This window comes from Urocitellus parryii, chromosome 6, assembly GCF_045843805.1.
Source record: "Urocitellus parryii isolate mUroPar1 chromosome 6, mUroPar1.hap1, whole genome shotgun sequence".
Lineage (NCBI taxonomy): Eukaryota > Metazoa > Chordata > Mammalia > Rodentia > Sciuridae > Urocitellus > Urocitellus parryii.
Genome location: NC_135536.1, coordinates 30,274,308 through 30,291,257, shown reverse-complemented (window position 1 = coordinate 30,291,257; position 16,950 = coordinate 30,274,308). Strand labels below are relative to the sequence as shown.

At 44.2% G+C, this 16,950-nt stretch overlaps 1 protein-coding gene across 1 annotated transcript in view; it reads left to right on the top strand.

The window, feature by feature from the left end:
- The window catches only part of Sipa1l1 (signal induced proliferation associated 1 like 1), a 355,392-nt gene extending 341,805 nt beyond the window's left edge, over positions 1-13,587 (top strand). The window contains exons 21-25 of the mRNA XM_026401335.2: positions 4,218-4,464; positions 8,527-8,673; positions 10,062-10,176; positions 12,585-12,669; positions 13,317-13,587. Of these exons, the coding sequence (XP_026257120.1) occupies positions 4,218-4,464; positions 8,527-8,673; positions 10,062-10,176; positions 12,585-12,669; positions 13,317-13,460 (738 nt within the window). The 3' untranslated portion in view covers positions 13,461-13,587. The remainder of the gene's footprint in view (positions 1-4,217; positions 4,465-8,526; positions 8,674-10,061; positions 10,177-12,584; positions 12,670-13,316) is intronic.
- Positions 13,588-16,950: the final 3,363 nt, after the last annotated feature.

Below are 16,950 nucleotides of genomic sequence, written 5' to 3'. Positions count from 1 at the left end.
CAAAGTGCATAATCCCTCGGTCTTCAACTACATGATGCTACTTCACAGAACTTTTCAGAGAATCCTATAGGTCCCTTGTCAGCTAGAAAATTCTCCATAGAGGTTTCAGTGCCTTCTGCCCATGAGGTTCTTACCTCACAGATGGGCCAGTTAACCAGCTGGGCACACACAGTACCAGAGGAAGTGCCTGGTGGTCACTGTCATCAGCATGCACCAAAAGAAAACAGACAGCTGCCTCTCCATCCAGCCAACTAAGTATACATACTTGCCTCCAGAACTTTCCAGATCTCTATACTTTGTAAAAGCTTCTGTTTCTCTCTCAGGATTCCAGACCATCAGTGCCTTCCCTAAAGCCCAGTCTCCCTCTTCACCAATCCTGAGTGCTTGTTCGGCATTTGGGTTTGTCAGTGGCCAGGCCTCTGTAGAACCACACAGCAAGGTTTGCCTTTTGCCTCAGCTCACAGGACTGGTGGCACAGCTTCCTGCAGGCACCCTGCTTCTTTATCCTCTGAAGCTTGCGATCTCATGCTGCAGGGTTTGGAGTTGGTGTTTATTGAGCTGGACCTGAGGTCTATTATGGGGTATACTGGGGAGCCCCCAGAAAGTCATGGCAGTAAACTTTGAAGGTTTCTGTTTTTGAGGTTCTTAGTTCATTGATTTGTAGTCTGTTTGAAGGGACTAGAAAGCTTTTATTTCAGAAGAACTTGGAGAATGAATGGAAGATGGAAGCTAGACTATTTTCTTACCCACTCGACACTGTGATCTGAGGGCACGAAGTGCCCAGGTAGAAGGAGCCCTGTGCTCTCACTGCCTCTGGGCTCTCCCATCACCTCTGTGTGTGTGCACACACACAAACATCTCCCCCAGAATGGTCAGCTGTACCTCCTAAACTTAAAAATCAACATTTACAGGAATAAAATGTATCCCAAGGACCATTCAGGAGTTTTGCTCAGAAATTAATGATTTATTAACATGATTTATTATGTTACTAAATTGTGTCACAGATGTAACCATTTTGACTTCTGTCATTTGTTTCAGAAGTCAGCACTTAGCAGTTCTGACTCATCATCCAGGGTACAAATGGTTTCCATGGAAACTATGCAAAAGATAGTGCTTCTCTGTCTTTATCCATCAAAATTCAAGGAAGTATATTAAAATTTTTAAATATCAGTTTCAAAATAAAAGTTTCTTTCTTTCTTTCTTTCTTTTTTTCCCTAAGGTCAGAGGAAAATAAAATCTACCCTGAAAGGAATCTTTCCCCTAATTCCTAGTTCAACATTTTTGGCAAGGAGCAACCTCAGAGCTCTCATTCTTTTGATTTATTCTTGCAGTGGAAATAATTGAAGGCAAATGTCTGTTTTGCTCTTATTCTAGTTCTTGGCTTTTATTTCCAAAGTAAATTACTTTAGCATTCCTATTTGAAGCAGAGGTATCCTGTCTTTGTGTTGTGACTGTATTCATGTGAGACCTGCTGCAAAGAAAGTGCTGAGGCTGGCCCCAGCCCACTGCAGGGAGGGGCTGGGAGCAGGGCTGGGACAGGCTCACTTTCTCTCTTCTCTCACTGGTTTCATCTTTTTTGAGCTGGTTCAGTTTCAGATGAGTTCTGCTAAGTTGCTCCCTGTGTCTTCTGAAGTCATTGTCTGAGTGACTGGCTCTGCTGTGTCAGTGAGGCCAGTGTGCCCTGGTCTGGTCTTCCAGACCACCGCTGATCCCAGGCTGTAAGCCTTTGTAATGGGCTTCAGGGTCTTAGGAGACCAGCTTTGGGCTGTGAGACTTGGAACCCACTCAAAACGCCACAGTGGTTTTCTTGAAGGTCCACGTACCTAGCAGCTCTCACTCCCAGGTTTGCCTGCCAGTAGAGTGTGACACGGACAACAGGCCATAGCTGAGCTTTCCCACGCAGCTGCCATCAAGCTCCTGCTGGTTGAGCTGTAGCGTTATAAGAAACCTCACTCACAAGCCTTGGTCAGGCAGATATACATACATTTCTAACCAGTGCTCCCAGGTATATAGAGCAAAGGAAGGGGCTCTGCTAGAAGCCAGTTTAGGAAGAGCTGTTACCAGCTTATTGTGAGTACAGGTGACACATGTTACTGACAGCTGGGGGGTGGGGAGCACTAGAAGAGTGAGAGACTAAAACAGGAGATTTGCCAGAAGCAAAGTGTCACCTCTCTAGGTTCTATCCCTCTGCTGTGGAACAGAGGACCAGATTTACAGATAAGTAGCCTCCAAAAGGTATTAAAGTTCTGGAGTCCTTTTTAAAAACAGAATCACACAGAGAAAGCCAATATGTTGAACTGAGCTCTGAGAGGAGAGGTGGGGATGGCTTGGTTCCTGTCCCACCCAGACCTCTTTGCCTAGCAGTGGGGCTATAAGGAACCTCATGGCTCCTTGGAACACAGTTTGGGAACCCCTTCCTCCCACCTGGATGCTCTGTGAAATCACTGTGATTGTTTGCCAAGGGCTGGCAGTACTTGGCAGTGGCCCTGGACAAAGCAGACGAGGCATTCTTGGGAATGGGCAGTTTTGTATACTTTTAGACTGGAGTTGAAGAGGGATGAAGTGAGGGGCCATCCCAACGTTTTTGGACAAGACTAAGTCTGCTATCTTTTAATGGGCAAAGAGCATCTGGGCAGGTGTTTCCCTACCTCCAATCCTTGCTCCTTCAGCTTTAGCTTCTAATAAAACACACTGCCTGAAGGATCTTGAAGTATATTATTTCCCAAAGAGACTGAAACTAGAATTGTTGGAGAATTTTTCTTCTGTAAAACCCTCAGGGTGGAAACAATACTTGGAAATTCCTTTGCTAAAATCAAAGTGCTAAAACAACTCATCCTGAATTTTTAAAAATGAACACCATTTTTATCCAGTTGGTAACACCTTAAGCTTATTTACAGTGTGTTTGATTAATAATTTGTGCAGCAGCTGTGCACAGCACCCTGGGGGCAGCTCTGACTTGATTAACCCTTGGCTTGTTGAGTGGAAGTGTGCCAGGCCCCAGACCTCCCGAGGGAACCTGAGTGTCCGTTCTGTACTTCTGGGTCTGTAGCATCAGCCACCTGAATGGAGCTGTCACTAAATCATCCTCTCTCTGCCCTGTCAAAGTGTCATGGAAAGTCCCATTGTGGCTTTCTGCCAGAGGTGACTCGGCCCTCCTCCTCACATCTTCACTCCACCTTGCTCCCCTGTCAAGGTGAACAGTGTCCTAGGAGGAGCTGTTGAGGATGACTTATTACTGTCAGGCCAGATGCTCCATTTGCTTTCAGGTTACTGAGTATTTAAGCATTCTTTTTTTTTTTTATTAGTTATTGATGGACCTTTATTTATGTATTTGTTTATATGCGGTGCTGAGAATCGAACCCAGTGCCTCACACATGCTAGGCAAGTGGTCTACCACTGAGCCACAACCCCAGCCCCCTTTAAACATTCTTAATGTGTCTGTGTATTTCTCAATGAAAGCGATTCTCAAAAATTTAGCTATTTGTGGAAAGATCTCAGGTAAAATCAAATTTGGCCAACAAGGCAAAAGGCATCCATAAGAGACACACCTGCCTGGAACTATGCCATTGATGTAAAAATATTTGTTATTTATAAAGCCAACTTCTGTTATTAATAGAAATATGTCTTCAAAAACTAATTTCCAAACCTCCTGAAATCCATCTAGCTTGAGAGATTGGATTAGTATAGCTTGTTGGTAGTTAGTGTTTATCAGGACCCACCGATGGTCTCAGTTAATAAAATTTGGATGGTTACACACTCTTGTTGCCCAGCTATCACTTGACAAGCTTTTGAAGCTGTTCTTCCTGGCATGGTGGCTCTGCCCACAGGAGACCATAACAGGCCTGATACGTGCCATTGTGATCAGTTCAGGGCCCCACCTAATGCACTTGACAATCCCAACAGGTGTTGTGCTGCCATTTTATAGATGAGGAATTGGGCTCAGGGAAATTCCATGATTTGGTGAAAGAAACGGGGCGCAAATAAGATTCGCATTCATCTGGTCCTGAAGTCTTGTTCTTGACCACCACACCATGTTGATTAATCCAGTTAGTCACAGGTCTGAATCACACATGGAGTATTGATATGATGTGGTGGCCTTCTGGGCTTTAGGAAATCAATGACTGGGGACTCCTTTTACTCCTCAAAGACAGAGGAATAAATGAGGGGTTCTGGTGTCTGAGCCAGACACTGACTTCCCTGTATTCACTGTTTTACAGTTCCACGCGCTGTCCTCCCCTCAGTCTCCTTTCCCCAGCACTCCCACCTCAAGGCGGGCTTTGCACAGAACCCTGTCTGACGAGAGCATTTACAGTGGCCAGAGGGAGCACTTTTTCACCTCCAGGGCTTCGCTTCTGGACCAAGCCCTGCCCAACGATGTCCTCTTCAGCAGCACGTACCCTTCTCTCCCCAAGTCTCTCCCGCTGCGGAGGCCTTCCTACACCTTAGGAATGAAGTCGTTGCATGGTAAGTGTTCCCCTAGCTTCAGCTGGATGACCCAGGGTCCCAGACAGAGCCACCAGTTGTTTTGCTGAGAGCAAACCCTGCATCAGGGTGCATCAGTTTATCAGCCCCTCCCACACTCATCCCTACTCCTGGAATCCCAGATCACAAAAGTCACCTGGGATGCCTGTTAAAAACAGACTCCTAGACCTTGCCCAAGACACTGGATTTAAGGTCTGAAGGTACAATCTGGGAATTTATATTCTTATCAAACAGCACAGCTGATGTTTAGATTGTGCAAATTTTGCTAACACTAGATCAGTTTCTTCTTAAGAGCTGTATTCCCTGCCCCCACAGCCACCCTGAGAACCCAGAGGAGTCGAGTAGTTGTCCTGGGTCTCCCCCAGGCTGTATGGATATTGTCCCCTGTTTGTTGACACCTTTATGTGTCCATTCACACTGTTAACAACCATTATTTAAGGAAAAGGCTTATAAATATGGCTGCTTCCATGTTCTTGCCTTTATTTCACATATACTGTGTCTATTCTGTGACCTAACAAAATTCTAGTTTTAGGAAGAGCCATATTCTGGGGCTTCAGATATAAATTTGGTATTTTCCTCTCTCTTCTCTCAGTCCAAGTCCACCCCAGAGTCCTGTTCTTCCCCTGACAGCCCTTGCTCAGCCCCGCAGACACCTATTATAGGACCTGTGTTCCTGACGGTGCGTCAAACACACTGCTGTGACCACTGCCCCCTCTGTCCTTTCTCCTACAAATTCTGCTGCAGCTTTTATACCACTTTGTGCATCAAACCCACATTCCTTCTCCTTCTCTGCAGCTGTATTTTCTAAATCTCTTGCCAGACCTAACTTCTTTTTCTTTCTTTTTTTTTAAGAGAGAGAGAGAGAAATTTTTAATATTTATTTTTCAGTTTTTCGGTGGACACAACATCTTTATTTTATGTGGTGCCGAGGATCGAACCCAGCACCCCGCGCATGCCAGGCGAGCACATTACCGCTTGAGCCACATCCCCAGTCCTTCTTTTTCATTTTGGTGGTGCTGGAGATGGAACCCAGGGTCTCACACACGCCAGGCAAACACTGTCCCACTGAGCCTCACCCTGCCCTGCATCGCTCTTGAGCTCTCGCACCCAAATGTTCCTCCGTGTCTCTGTCCTGCTCAGCAGCCCATTCCAGCTTCTCCTCTGTCACTCCCAGTAGGAGCATGCCATCTTCCCCCTGCATCCCATCCCCATACAAGTTCTCTATTTTTTCTTTGCTCCAGGAAGTTACCCCCAGTGAATCAAATTCAAACATGTAATGATCACTTTTCTACCATCAGAGTCTAAAATAAAGCTCTTGGTAGTAACTTAACATGCCCCTCACCTTTGTCTCTTCTCTTCTCCCCATGTCGGGCCAGAAAGGGAGAATTTCTTTTCTGAATTCCATTACTCCTGTGGTATCCTTCTACCTGGAGTTGTTCTTTTGTTTCTTTGCACTTCTTTTCTGACCTTTGCAGAAATGAAAAGAGCCCTTCCTTGTGTCCTGCCTGCGTGAGCATGTCAGAGCTAGCCCTGCCTTCTAGAGGTTGGCATTCAAGGAGCGCAGCCCCGGAGATCTGGCCACGCACGTGGTCATGGCCCAGCGAGGCAGCATGGTTGTAGAGGCTCAATGAGCCCATGGGCTCCATGGGAAGAGGGAGAAAAGGCTGCCCTCTACAGCACCTTCTCCTTTAGCTTTCCTGTGAAAGGCGGCAGCTTGGTGATATCATGTCCTACACTGAGCATTTGTCGTTGGGCTAATCCCTGCCGCCTTAACTCATTTGGAGACTACCACTGAAAGGTGTTGGGAAGTGGGGAAGGGATTTTTGTCTTGAATTTTTACCCCATATGGAAATTTGAGCCCCAGAGATAAAAGGGCAGAAGGGTTGTGAGTGACATACAAAATCATCTGTTCCACCTACTTACCCTTGTTGGGAGCAAGTTTAAATAGAACTGAGCATTTAATATCTTGCAGTATTTGTTGACTTCCATTTACTCATAATTTCGCTAATTTTAAGCACATTAATAACTAGCAGCTGCACTTCAGAGTGGTTCTTTATGTAATTTGAAAGGGAAAACAAGCACTAAATATACCCTGGCTTACCAGGCTGGCATAATATGTAGAACTTTTTAACCCTGTATAAACAGGTATTTCTAGAGTCACGTAGATTTTAATGTGAGAGTTTTACTTTTACTCTGAATTTGCATGGACTTTAATGTTACCTAACATTCTGAGGGACACACTCTGCTGTGTTCCTAATACAGCATCCGCCTGTTGAGGGCCTTTATATTTCATGAGCTATGCTTTTCTGGTCCCCTCAGTCCCCCCTTTGTTCCGTCCGCCTCCATGAACTTGAGCAATAGCAGTGTGCTCTCAAATGGCACAGAGGGGCTTGTGGTGCTCCTTCATCCCCACCTGGGAGAAGGAAGGTTATTTGTTAAGGTGTCAGTTGTTGACAATGGTTTAATATTTGTATTTGACCAATTGTCACCTTAGAAAGAACTGGATATTAGACTGCTGTAACCAAAACCAATCCAAGGAACTGCTCATGGGATGGGATGACCTGTGTCCTTGGAAAAAGAGCAATTTCAACCCCTTCCTGTGTTCCCTCACACACTCACTGTCTGATTTTCTTCTCAAACCACCTGCACATTCACCTGTGGAATCCAGTAGGCCATCTCTGGGATGCAGGGCAGACACAGGCCAAGGATGTGCCTCTCACCGGTGCCATGCTCCATGCCACTATGGATTTTCTTTGGAGCTGTTGTAGACTTAGAATGAGAAGAAGGAATGACACAGTTCATTTTAGGGCAGGATCACAAGCTTGAACTTTGAACTTAAGAATGCCTTTTATTCCATGACTGAGAAAATACAGAGCCACCATCTCTTCCCTCTTGGCCTCTGGAAAAGAGAGCTGGGTGTTTTTCTAGCAGAGGATTCACATCTCTGTGATGTGACTGAGTGTGAGTCCAGAGACTGGGTTCTAGTCCAGATAAAACTATGCCCTATTGTCTCCTCTGAAAGAAATAGACATTCCTGGGCTGGCTTCAAAATTCAGCTCTCCATTGGAGTAGGCTCTTCCCAGCTCAATCCCAGGACTCTATTAGGGAAAGTTGAGCACTACAGCCACCCTGAGCCCATGTGGACAGACAACTGCCCCAAAAGCAGACCTATTGCCTCAGCGCATAATTAGTGTTCCCATGACTCACGCTGAGAGAACGATGGCAGGAGATTATTTTATAAATGAGCAGGCACAGTGGAACATGCCTTGTAATCCCAGCAACTTGGGAGGCTGAAGCAAGAGGATTGAAAGTTTGGGGCCAGCCTGGGCAATTTACCAAGATCTTGCCTCAAAAATAAAAAGGCTGGGAATAAAAGAGAATAAAATCATGGCATCTGCAGGTAAATAGAAGGAGTTGGAGAAGATAATGCTCAGTGAAGTTAGCCAATCTCAAAAAAACAAATTCCAAATGTTTTCTCTGATATAAGGTGACTGACTCATAGTTAGGTTGGGAGGGGGGACGTGGGAGGAATAGACTAACTCTAGATAGGGCAGAGGGGTGGGAGGGGAAGGAAGAGGGCAGGAGGTTAGCAATGATGGTGGAATGTGATGGACATCATTATCCAAAGTACATGTATGAAGACACAAATTGGTGTGAACATACTTTATATACACCAGAGGTATGAAAAATTGTGCTGTATATGTGTAATAAGAATTGTAATGCATTTCACTGTCATTTATTTAAAAATAAATAAATATGCTGGGGATGTAGCTCAGTGGTAGAACACTTGCCTTGCATGTAAGAGGCCCTGGGTTCTATCTCCAATACCACCAAAAAAGAGAGAAAAAGAGAAAGAAGAGAGACTGGAAGAAGCTTGTTCCTATTTTAGGCCAGGTTTAGGGTAGCCACTAGCAGCCTGATAGATTAGGCATTGATTCTGGTAATGAGTGGCTTACAAATTATTTGATAATGGAAAGTGGGTAAGTTCACGAGTGGTTCTTCTGTGGACACAGGCACTATTATGATCCTTGTCCCCTTTTGCAGGAGAGTTCTCGGCCTCGGACAGCTCTCTCACTGACATCCAGGAGACCCGAAGGCAACCTATGCCAGACCCCGGCCTTATGCCCCTGCCTGACACTGCTGCAGATTTGGACTGGTCCAACTTGGTAGATGCTGCCAAAGCCTATGAGGGTGAGTGCAGTGGAATACACGCAGGGCAACCTGGGACCCTGAGGGCCATGCTGCTGTGTTCAGAGTTGTAATCAAGTCTGTTTTTCCCGTTGCCTTGGATACACTGACAGCACATGTACCTCACCGGCACAACCACAGCCCAGGGAGCTAATGGCTTTTGAACACCCTATAGGGCCAGACCCTGAGCTGGGCACATGCTTTATTAATCAGATGGAACCTGCTATTTCCTCTACAAGGAATTCATAACATGGATGTCTCGCCATCTCCACACGTAGGATGGGCAAAGGGTAGAGGAATCCCAGCTCTCCCTTGACTAGAAAGAATATTTATTCAGAGGGTCTTTATATCATGTTGTAAAGATGTCGCTGCAAACTGCACAGTTGGGTGTATCAGAATGAGTGTCCTGCCCCATCAAGTCCTGATGCTTCCTTTGCCTTTCTCACTCACCGCACCAAGTCCAGAGTACTGCATTGTTCCTTTGCCAACCTGCTGGCTCTGTGCTTGCTTTAGGATGGTGGTTCTTAAATGCAGATCCTCAGACTGGGACTGGTCTGCTGGAATGAAAAAAACTTAATAAAAAGTAATGCAGTGAAATGTCTGCCCAAGGCTGTCTACTGTTCATTCTTGAGTAAAGAGTGATTTGATTCTAAGAATATCACTCCACAATTTGGGGTGCTAAAATAATTCTTTATAAAATTATGATAGCAGATGATTTTTTTACTGTTCTTATTTGGGAGAATTAAAGTTCCTATTCCATCAGGTTTCAATTTGGGGTGGAAATTTACAAGGCTTAGAATCAGAAGCCAAACAACTGTGGAGTGATCCATAGCTGCTCCCACTGCCTCCTGCATATTATTTAGCTGCTGGAAATTCCCCAGTACTAACCTGATTTTTCAATTATTGGTTATCTTCGTATAAATTTTAAGTTGGGATATTTTGAAACACAGGTGGTATGGACTAAAGGCCACCAGAGTGGCCAGGCATCTTGTGGAAAACATACTTGTAAGAAGTTTCAAGAAGTTTAAATCTAGGTCTTTAATGCATTTATATCATACTAAATGGTACAAAAAGTCTTGGTCTGGAAATTTGGCACAAGGCCTCTTTCCAGGGAAACATTTACTAGAATGCCACTTTGATGAGCAGGGAAAGGTGGGCGTTCGAAATTGATTCATAGTAGGTACTTTTTAAAGAGAAGTTATAATGTTACTATCCTCTTATAGCTAAAACAGTGATATTTTCCATTATAATGGTTGAGGAAATAAGATTTCAAATACAGTCCTATATAGTGATTAAACTTGATTGCCCTCATAGACCATTTGCTGACATTTTACACATAGGACTCAGGCATGTGGTTCCAAAGTGCTCAATGGTTTCTTATCTCCTTTCAGTCCAGAGAGCCTCATTTTTTGCTGCTAGTGATGAAAACCATCGGCCCTTGAGTGCAGCATCCAACAGTGACCAGCTCGATGACCAGGCTCTGGCCCAGATGAAATCATACAGCAGGTTGGTGGCCTAGTGGCGAGGGAACCACTCTGCACTATGTGTCACCCCCTGATAGTGACGGATGTGGCAAAGGAGGGGCATAAGCCACCTGGATTAGCTGAATGGAGCACATTACCACAGTTAGTTAGAACACTTATAACTAAGCAGTACAGACACAGTTTAACTGTTCTTAACCAACTTAAGGTCATAATTATGAATATTAAGTATTCCATTCACCATCATTTGTTCACACCTTCAGGTCAGGTGAGAGAGATCACCTGCACTGCACGTCCTGGGCCCTGTGCTGGGGGTCCTGGAGTCTGGGTCTGTAGTCTTCCCCACTGCCATTACTGCCACATTGCCTGTGTGCCCATCTCAGCAGCTTCCCATGCATGCCTTACATCTCCTGGGCTTGGAAGCAGGGTCACCAGGATAGTTAAGGACATGTATAAAATAAGATAGTAAAAAAGCAGCAACAGAGGTCCAGAGTTTCCTCTGTGTCAAGAGCATGCACATTAACTTCTGTTCAACTGTGTGCAGACCGAATTTTCTGTTTTCCTCTTACTTTCAAATGGCGAGGTGATTGTGTAGAGGATGAGTAAGAATCCAGATATCTATTAAAAAAAAAAAAAAAACAGGGTCAGAAGTGGGAAGAAGCAGGAAAAGCAAGGTTGATACAGATCCTGCTGATGGCCTATGGGACGCAGCTTGAGGACCTCTCTGAACAGCCTGCAAGGACAGGCTCTTAGCCAAGAAAGTGTAGTAAGAGCAATGGATCATTAGTTCTGAGTGTGACAGATAGATGCCACTTTCAGTCTTATTGGGACAGCAGGAGTGAGCTGAATGACAGTGAGTTTAGCTACTGAAAACTTATAAAATTTTTTTAAAAAGTAGAGTTAAAGGAAAGACAAAAATGTGCCTTCTTAGGATGAGGTCTCTAACAAAGAGAAGTATAAAACTGTTTTCCTGAGAAAGAATGGAATTATCAAATCATAGGATGAGGGTAAAGAATTGGCTCTTTGTTTCTCATAGACTAAACAGATGCAAATGTAATTCTATTTCTATATATTTTAAATGCTACCAGTGCACTCACAGACATGTTACTCATTTTGAAGAATCTGTAGAAGTCCAGGTAGGCTCCTGAGAGTTTCATCAGCCTGACAGCCTGCAGTGGCTTTTTGAGGACATTTCTTTCCCCATCTGCCAGTGTCTTATCCTACTATGTCTTTGACCTTCCACCTGCCCCAAAACTGGCCTGCCTGTTGTACCACATTATGTTGTGGATTACTGCTAACCGCTTTTCTTTTCAAAGCCATATGTTGTCAGCTTTAGTTGGTTGTCCTGCCTTAGAAGTCTGGAGGACATCATCATTCATTGGCCAGCAGCCTTTTCATCCTCCATGCCACTCTGCATTTTCTTTGGAGCTGTTGTAGACTTAGAATGAGAAGAAAGAATGACAGTTCATTTTAGGGAGGTATCACAAGCTTGAACTTTGAAGTAAAGAATGCCTTTTATTCCATGATTGAGAAAATACAGAGCCGCCATCTCTTCCCTCTTGGCCTCTGGAAAGAGAGGTGTGTGTTTTTCCAGCAGTCTCTGTGGTGTGACTGAGATCGAGTGACTTAGCTGAACTTGTTCAGGAAGCTGTCGGCAGCTTGGATTCAGGTAGAGGTGGTGAGGCAGGAAGCTGATAGAGTTCCTGGCCCTGGGTGGGAGCATATCTGGCTGTGGAGTCCCACTGGAGGCTGGTGGCCTCTGTCCTTCAGCACCTGTTAGTACCCGCCCCACACAGTATTACTAGCACTTCAGATAGAACGTAAGAAAACTGTGATCATAATGGCACAGAATGTAAGACTTTAAGCTTTGACAAGCTTTTAAAACATGTAGTCTTATTTTTCAAATATTTTAAGATGCTTAGATTAGTGTTTAAGACATGGGCACGATGACTTAGCTGCAGCCACGCTCGTGACTACAGCCCAGTTTTTGGGGAACCAGCAACCTGTCCTGTGCTAGTGGCCCCAAACAGATCCTGCGTCGGCCCCACTCCACCCCCACAGGAGTATCTCTTCCCTGAGCCCCCAGAAGAGCTCCCTCAGGAATCACTATGCCATGTGACTGTGGATCTGCCGCTAAGTTCCTCTTGTGCTGCCAGAGAGACCTTTTTCGCTTATTGTCACATTCTTTTTTCAGTAGATGCAGCATCTTTAACAAAGGAAGCTATTGATTAGCTGTATTTCAAGCCTGTGACACCTTTTGTTAAGATCATCATTTTCTTTTTTTAAAGTGAAACTGCACATTGGGTTATCATGTTGAGTAATTTCACTTGAAATCCATTTTTTCAAATGAATACAGCCTTCTCAGCCTTGGGCTGGTCCGAGACCCAGCCTTGGAGGCTCCTGCCAATGCAGCCTTTTGTTTCTCATTCCCAGTAGTAAGGATTCCTCTCCCACCCTGGCTTCTAAAGTGGACCAGTTGGAAGGTATGCTGAAGATGCTTCGCGAGGATCTGAAGAAGGTAAACATAACTCTCAGAACAAGTTGCCTGTCTGTGGGAGTAAACTGCCCTAGAACTGTGAGAGCCCTTAAAATGGTGTCACTGCACAGTTTTCTGTGCACACGCTGAGGGGTAGCTTTGAGCTCAGGTCCTGCTGACATTCTGCAAGAAGGCCTTCACTATCACACATCAGAAAAGTGGTTCCCATTTGGGGAAGGCCTTTGCACTTCAGCTCCCCACCCCACCAGCCCTCTCCTGGCCTCCCACCCCTTGTGCGATGTGTCAGTCCAGACTCCCATGTGGCCCTTGTTATTAGGGCTTTCACACTAGGAGAACTGAATGCCATTTTGTTTCTTGGGTGTCTTAAACTTGATCAAGACAGTAGCCATAAAAACAATGACCTAAAATTCAGGTTAGTTCTTGTTAACCGAGTCTTAAATACACATCACTATATTTCCATTCCAAGCTAATACTGTAGATTTGAAGCTCTCTGGAAGCTCTCTTCCCTGAGCATAGAATGGCTTAGCCCCAGGACAGAGGCCATATATGCAGGGTTTAGTGGGATAAAGAATGGAAATGGGTAGATAAAGTGACCCTTGGCTCCTCCTCCCCAGCCCAAGCCAGGTAGGGCCCCCTTGCTAGTTCTCCTCTACTTGCTCCATCTCCAGGAAAAGGAGGACAAAGCCCACCTGCAGGCAGAAGTGCAGCACTTGCGGGAAGACAACCTGAGGCTGCAGGAGGAGTCCCAGAACGCCTCGGACAAGCTGAAGAAGTTCACGGAGTGGGTCTTCAACACTATAGACATGAGCTAGGGACGGCTGCGGGAGAGGAGGAGGGCGCAGGGCGTGCTCTCTGGGGGTTCCCTGAAGCCCCTCACTCACGCCTTTAGGAGCATTCTCAGCACCTTCCCCAGCCTCCCACCCGCCCCCTTCAGGAGTGCACAACACAACATTTGCAGATCAACAATCATTATCTGCCTTTTGTAGAAAAGAAAAAAATAAGTAAATAAAAATTTTAAAAAGTAAAATAAAAGTTTAACTGCTAAAATGTGAATGTCTTTATTTTTTTGCACAATATCTTTATCTGTTATGTATTTAAACAGAAACTGGGCCTAGGACCAGGGTGCCTCCTGGCCATCTGCCTCTATTCCCATCAGCTTTCTTATCTATTTCAGGTAACCCAAGCTTTCCCTGTAATCTAACAAGTGTCATTGTTCCTAAGAAAGCCAAGTTTTTTTAACTCGTTTATTTGGGGAGTGGGGAGGGGTGTTTCCTTAACTTCTTTCCTAAAAATGCCTGGAGAGGGAGGAGCTTTGAGTAAAGGCCCCCCCTCCCTTGAAGGACTTGTATGTGAGCTGGTGCTGTTTGTCCTTTTCAGAGACCAGCCAAATTGGGGTCATTTTATACAGCAAGTCAGTAAACCAGAGAGGGACATCATCAGGCCTGCAGGGCCCACCCCTGTGATCCTTCATTGTGATGTCACTTCCTGCTCTTTCTTTCCCAGGGAGATGGTTTCAGGTGCACCATTCTGCTAGGGCTCTTTTTTGTTTGGCTTAAGTAAGTCCCACTAAATTGGAATTAACTCTCTATAGTTCCCTGGCTCCAAACATTCATTGGTTTCCTAATTCTGCCAACTAAAACCATACTTGTATGCATTTTGGTCAAAAATATACATAGTTTTTGTTTGAGGTTTTTAAAGCTAAAGATGTAGAAAAAAATTTTTAAGCGTGCTAAAAATGACTATATTAATAAATCTTCCTCTCCAAAGCAAGACTTCACCAGTGTTTGTAATTAGGAAAAGCTAACAGTGAATGTTAAATCATGAATTTTAATCCTTGCTTGTTAGGAGCACCGACTGTAATAGAATGGGCTTTTGAAATCTGCATGTCCCAGTGTGAAATCTAAGCACGGCATTTTCTGCATCTTTTTGTGGTCATCCAGAGGATTCTGCTGCAGAAATTCCTAATGTGCTTTTTTTCCTGTCTAGTGGTGCAGGCTGCTGTGAGCCCCTGGGCAGTCACCGCTGCAGAACACAGACAGGCCAACCAGTGTTGACTGACCCGAGAACACCCCCTTGTTTCTTGCCTTCATAATTGCCACTAAACTGACCCCTTGCCCCTTTAGGGGTGACTCTGGCCTAAGGGGACATTCAGCAGTCTAGTGGCATATGCTTGGAAGTTCCCTGCCCTGAGTGATATGAACTCATTCCTTATTCCATCCCTGAAAGAAACAGGATGGATTCTCTTTCTCCCCGCCATACCCACTACCAGATTTTTATGCTATAGTTTCATTCATGATTGTGGTTTCTCCATGGGACTTTTTTTTTCCTGGTAACATTTCTATTATGGAAATAGGAAGATTTCGGAGTGCTTTGTAAAGATTTCAGTTGTCTCTTTCTCTCTTTAACTTGTATAAAGGAGATTGTACATTGCCTGATATCTCTTTGTAAATGAGAAATATTGCTAACATCCAAGCATTCTGAAGTCTTGCTTATCCTTCTGAGTTTTGTTTTCATTTTGTTTTCCATTTCCTTTGGGGACTTGGGGCAAGCTATTTATTAGAGTTTTGCAAGAGTTCTTGTTTAAAGCCTCTAAAGACTACTTGTAAAATTCAAACAATAAAATTCATTTTAAACACTCTTTTAAAATGCTTGGTGTTATTGCTTAAGGTTTTCTTCCCTGAAAGAAAAATTCATTGACCCTCTTTGCATCCTAAGTTTTTCATCACGTTTGATTAACACTAAGATGATTCTTAAAAGTTTGTCCAATTTAGAATTTTACTCTGTTCATATGTCCACAGAGAGTTTCCATTTTGCATTTTCTGTTTATGATTTAGGATTTGCAGAGCACTTTATGATTAGTAGCCTCTTCATTATCCATGTGTAGATTTTCCATAACAACATTGTCATTCTCCCAGACCAGCACATTTTTGAACTGCCTACTGCATCTCCCAACTCTCAATGTGTCAAATATTGTGTGCTCAGGGAATATAAATGCCTATTAATATTAGACTGTGCAAAATATAATTAGAAAAGTTAATCTACTAAAAAAAAATCAATACATTCTAAAGTCAAACAGCCAGTTTTTTCTTTAAATCCACCACGTCACTGTTCCTCTTCAGTGGTGCAGCTAATCAAGAGTTGACAGTAGTTTCTTCCATTTATTTGGTTCAACAATTCTACAAATTGTAGAAATAGAAGACTAGGATGAGGTTGCATGCCAAAAGATTCTGATTGACAAGCTAAAAAGGTCTGTTTAGCCCATGATTCTTAACATGGTGTGGAGGTTTTGGAGGTTGTTTCTGAAGGGCATGGCAGGTGGGTAGGGAGTTCGTGGGGGAAGATGCCCATAGTCTGCATCCTTGAGCTTTCCTCCTCTAGTAAAAGAGTGACAGCCTCATCGTTGCAAAGATTAAATGGTACGTGAGATGCCTGTGACTGCCAAACTGTAGACACTCAAATTGTCATGTCTTCCTTTGTTCTCCATCTCCAATACGATAAGGCTTTGTACGGTTTTTCAGAACAGAGTCTTGATGTGGGACTTTGTAGCCAAGTGGGATAGAAGAACCATAATGAGCTGGTCCACTCTGCTTAGTATCTCAGCTTTTCACTCTTTGCTGTGTATTTTAGAACAGTGACTCCCAAACTTGAGCTTGGATCAGAACCACCTGGGGAGTTTGTTAAACACAAGTGACTTGGCTGCGTCCCAGCAGATGTGATTTAACAGGTATGGAGTAGACGCCTAGTATTTAAATATTCTCCAAGTTCCCAGGTGATCTTGGGATTACATTAGAAGCAGGGTTTAGAGAATAGGTTAACAGGATAATCACAGCATTAGCGTTCAATAAAAACCAAGGTGCAAGGGCACTTTCCCAAGTCTAGATACCTGAGCATTATTGACAGGTTCATTGACTAGAGAGCTTCCTGGCAGGGGGAAACGGGCTTAAACTAAGCTCCAGAGTCTTTAAAACTTTCCCCTTTTTACTAAAATAGTGATTTAGATAGAGCTCTCTTTGCCTAGAATTTTCCACCACTGACTGAAAGTCTTACTGCCTAGATGAGGTTGCAACTGTTTCACCAGCATTAATAACATAAGGCCAATTACTAGATCAGCAAGGGATGATCCTAGCGACTGGAGCACTGGTAGTTTGGACAGCAGAGCCACTGAAGTAAGCAGGGCTCAAGGTGACAGTTAAAGATCCCTGAGTCGGGCTGGGGTTGTGGCTCAGCAGTAGAGTGCTTGCCTAGCACCTGTGAGGTACTGCATTCGATTCTCAGCACCACATAAATAAAATAAAAGTATTG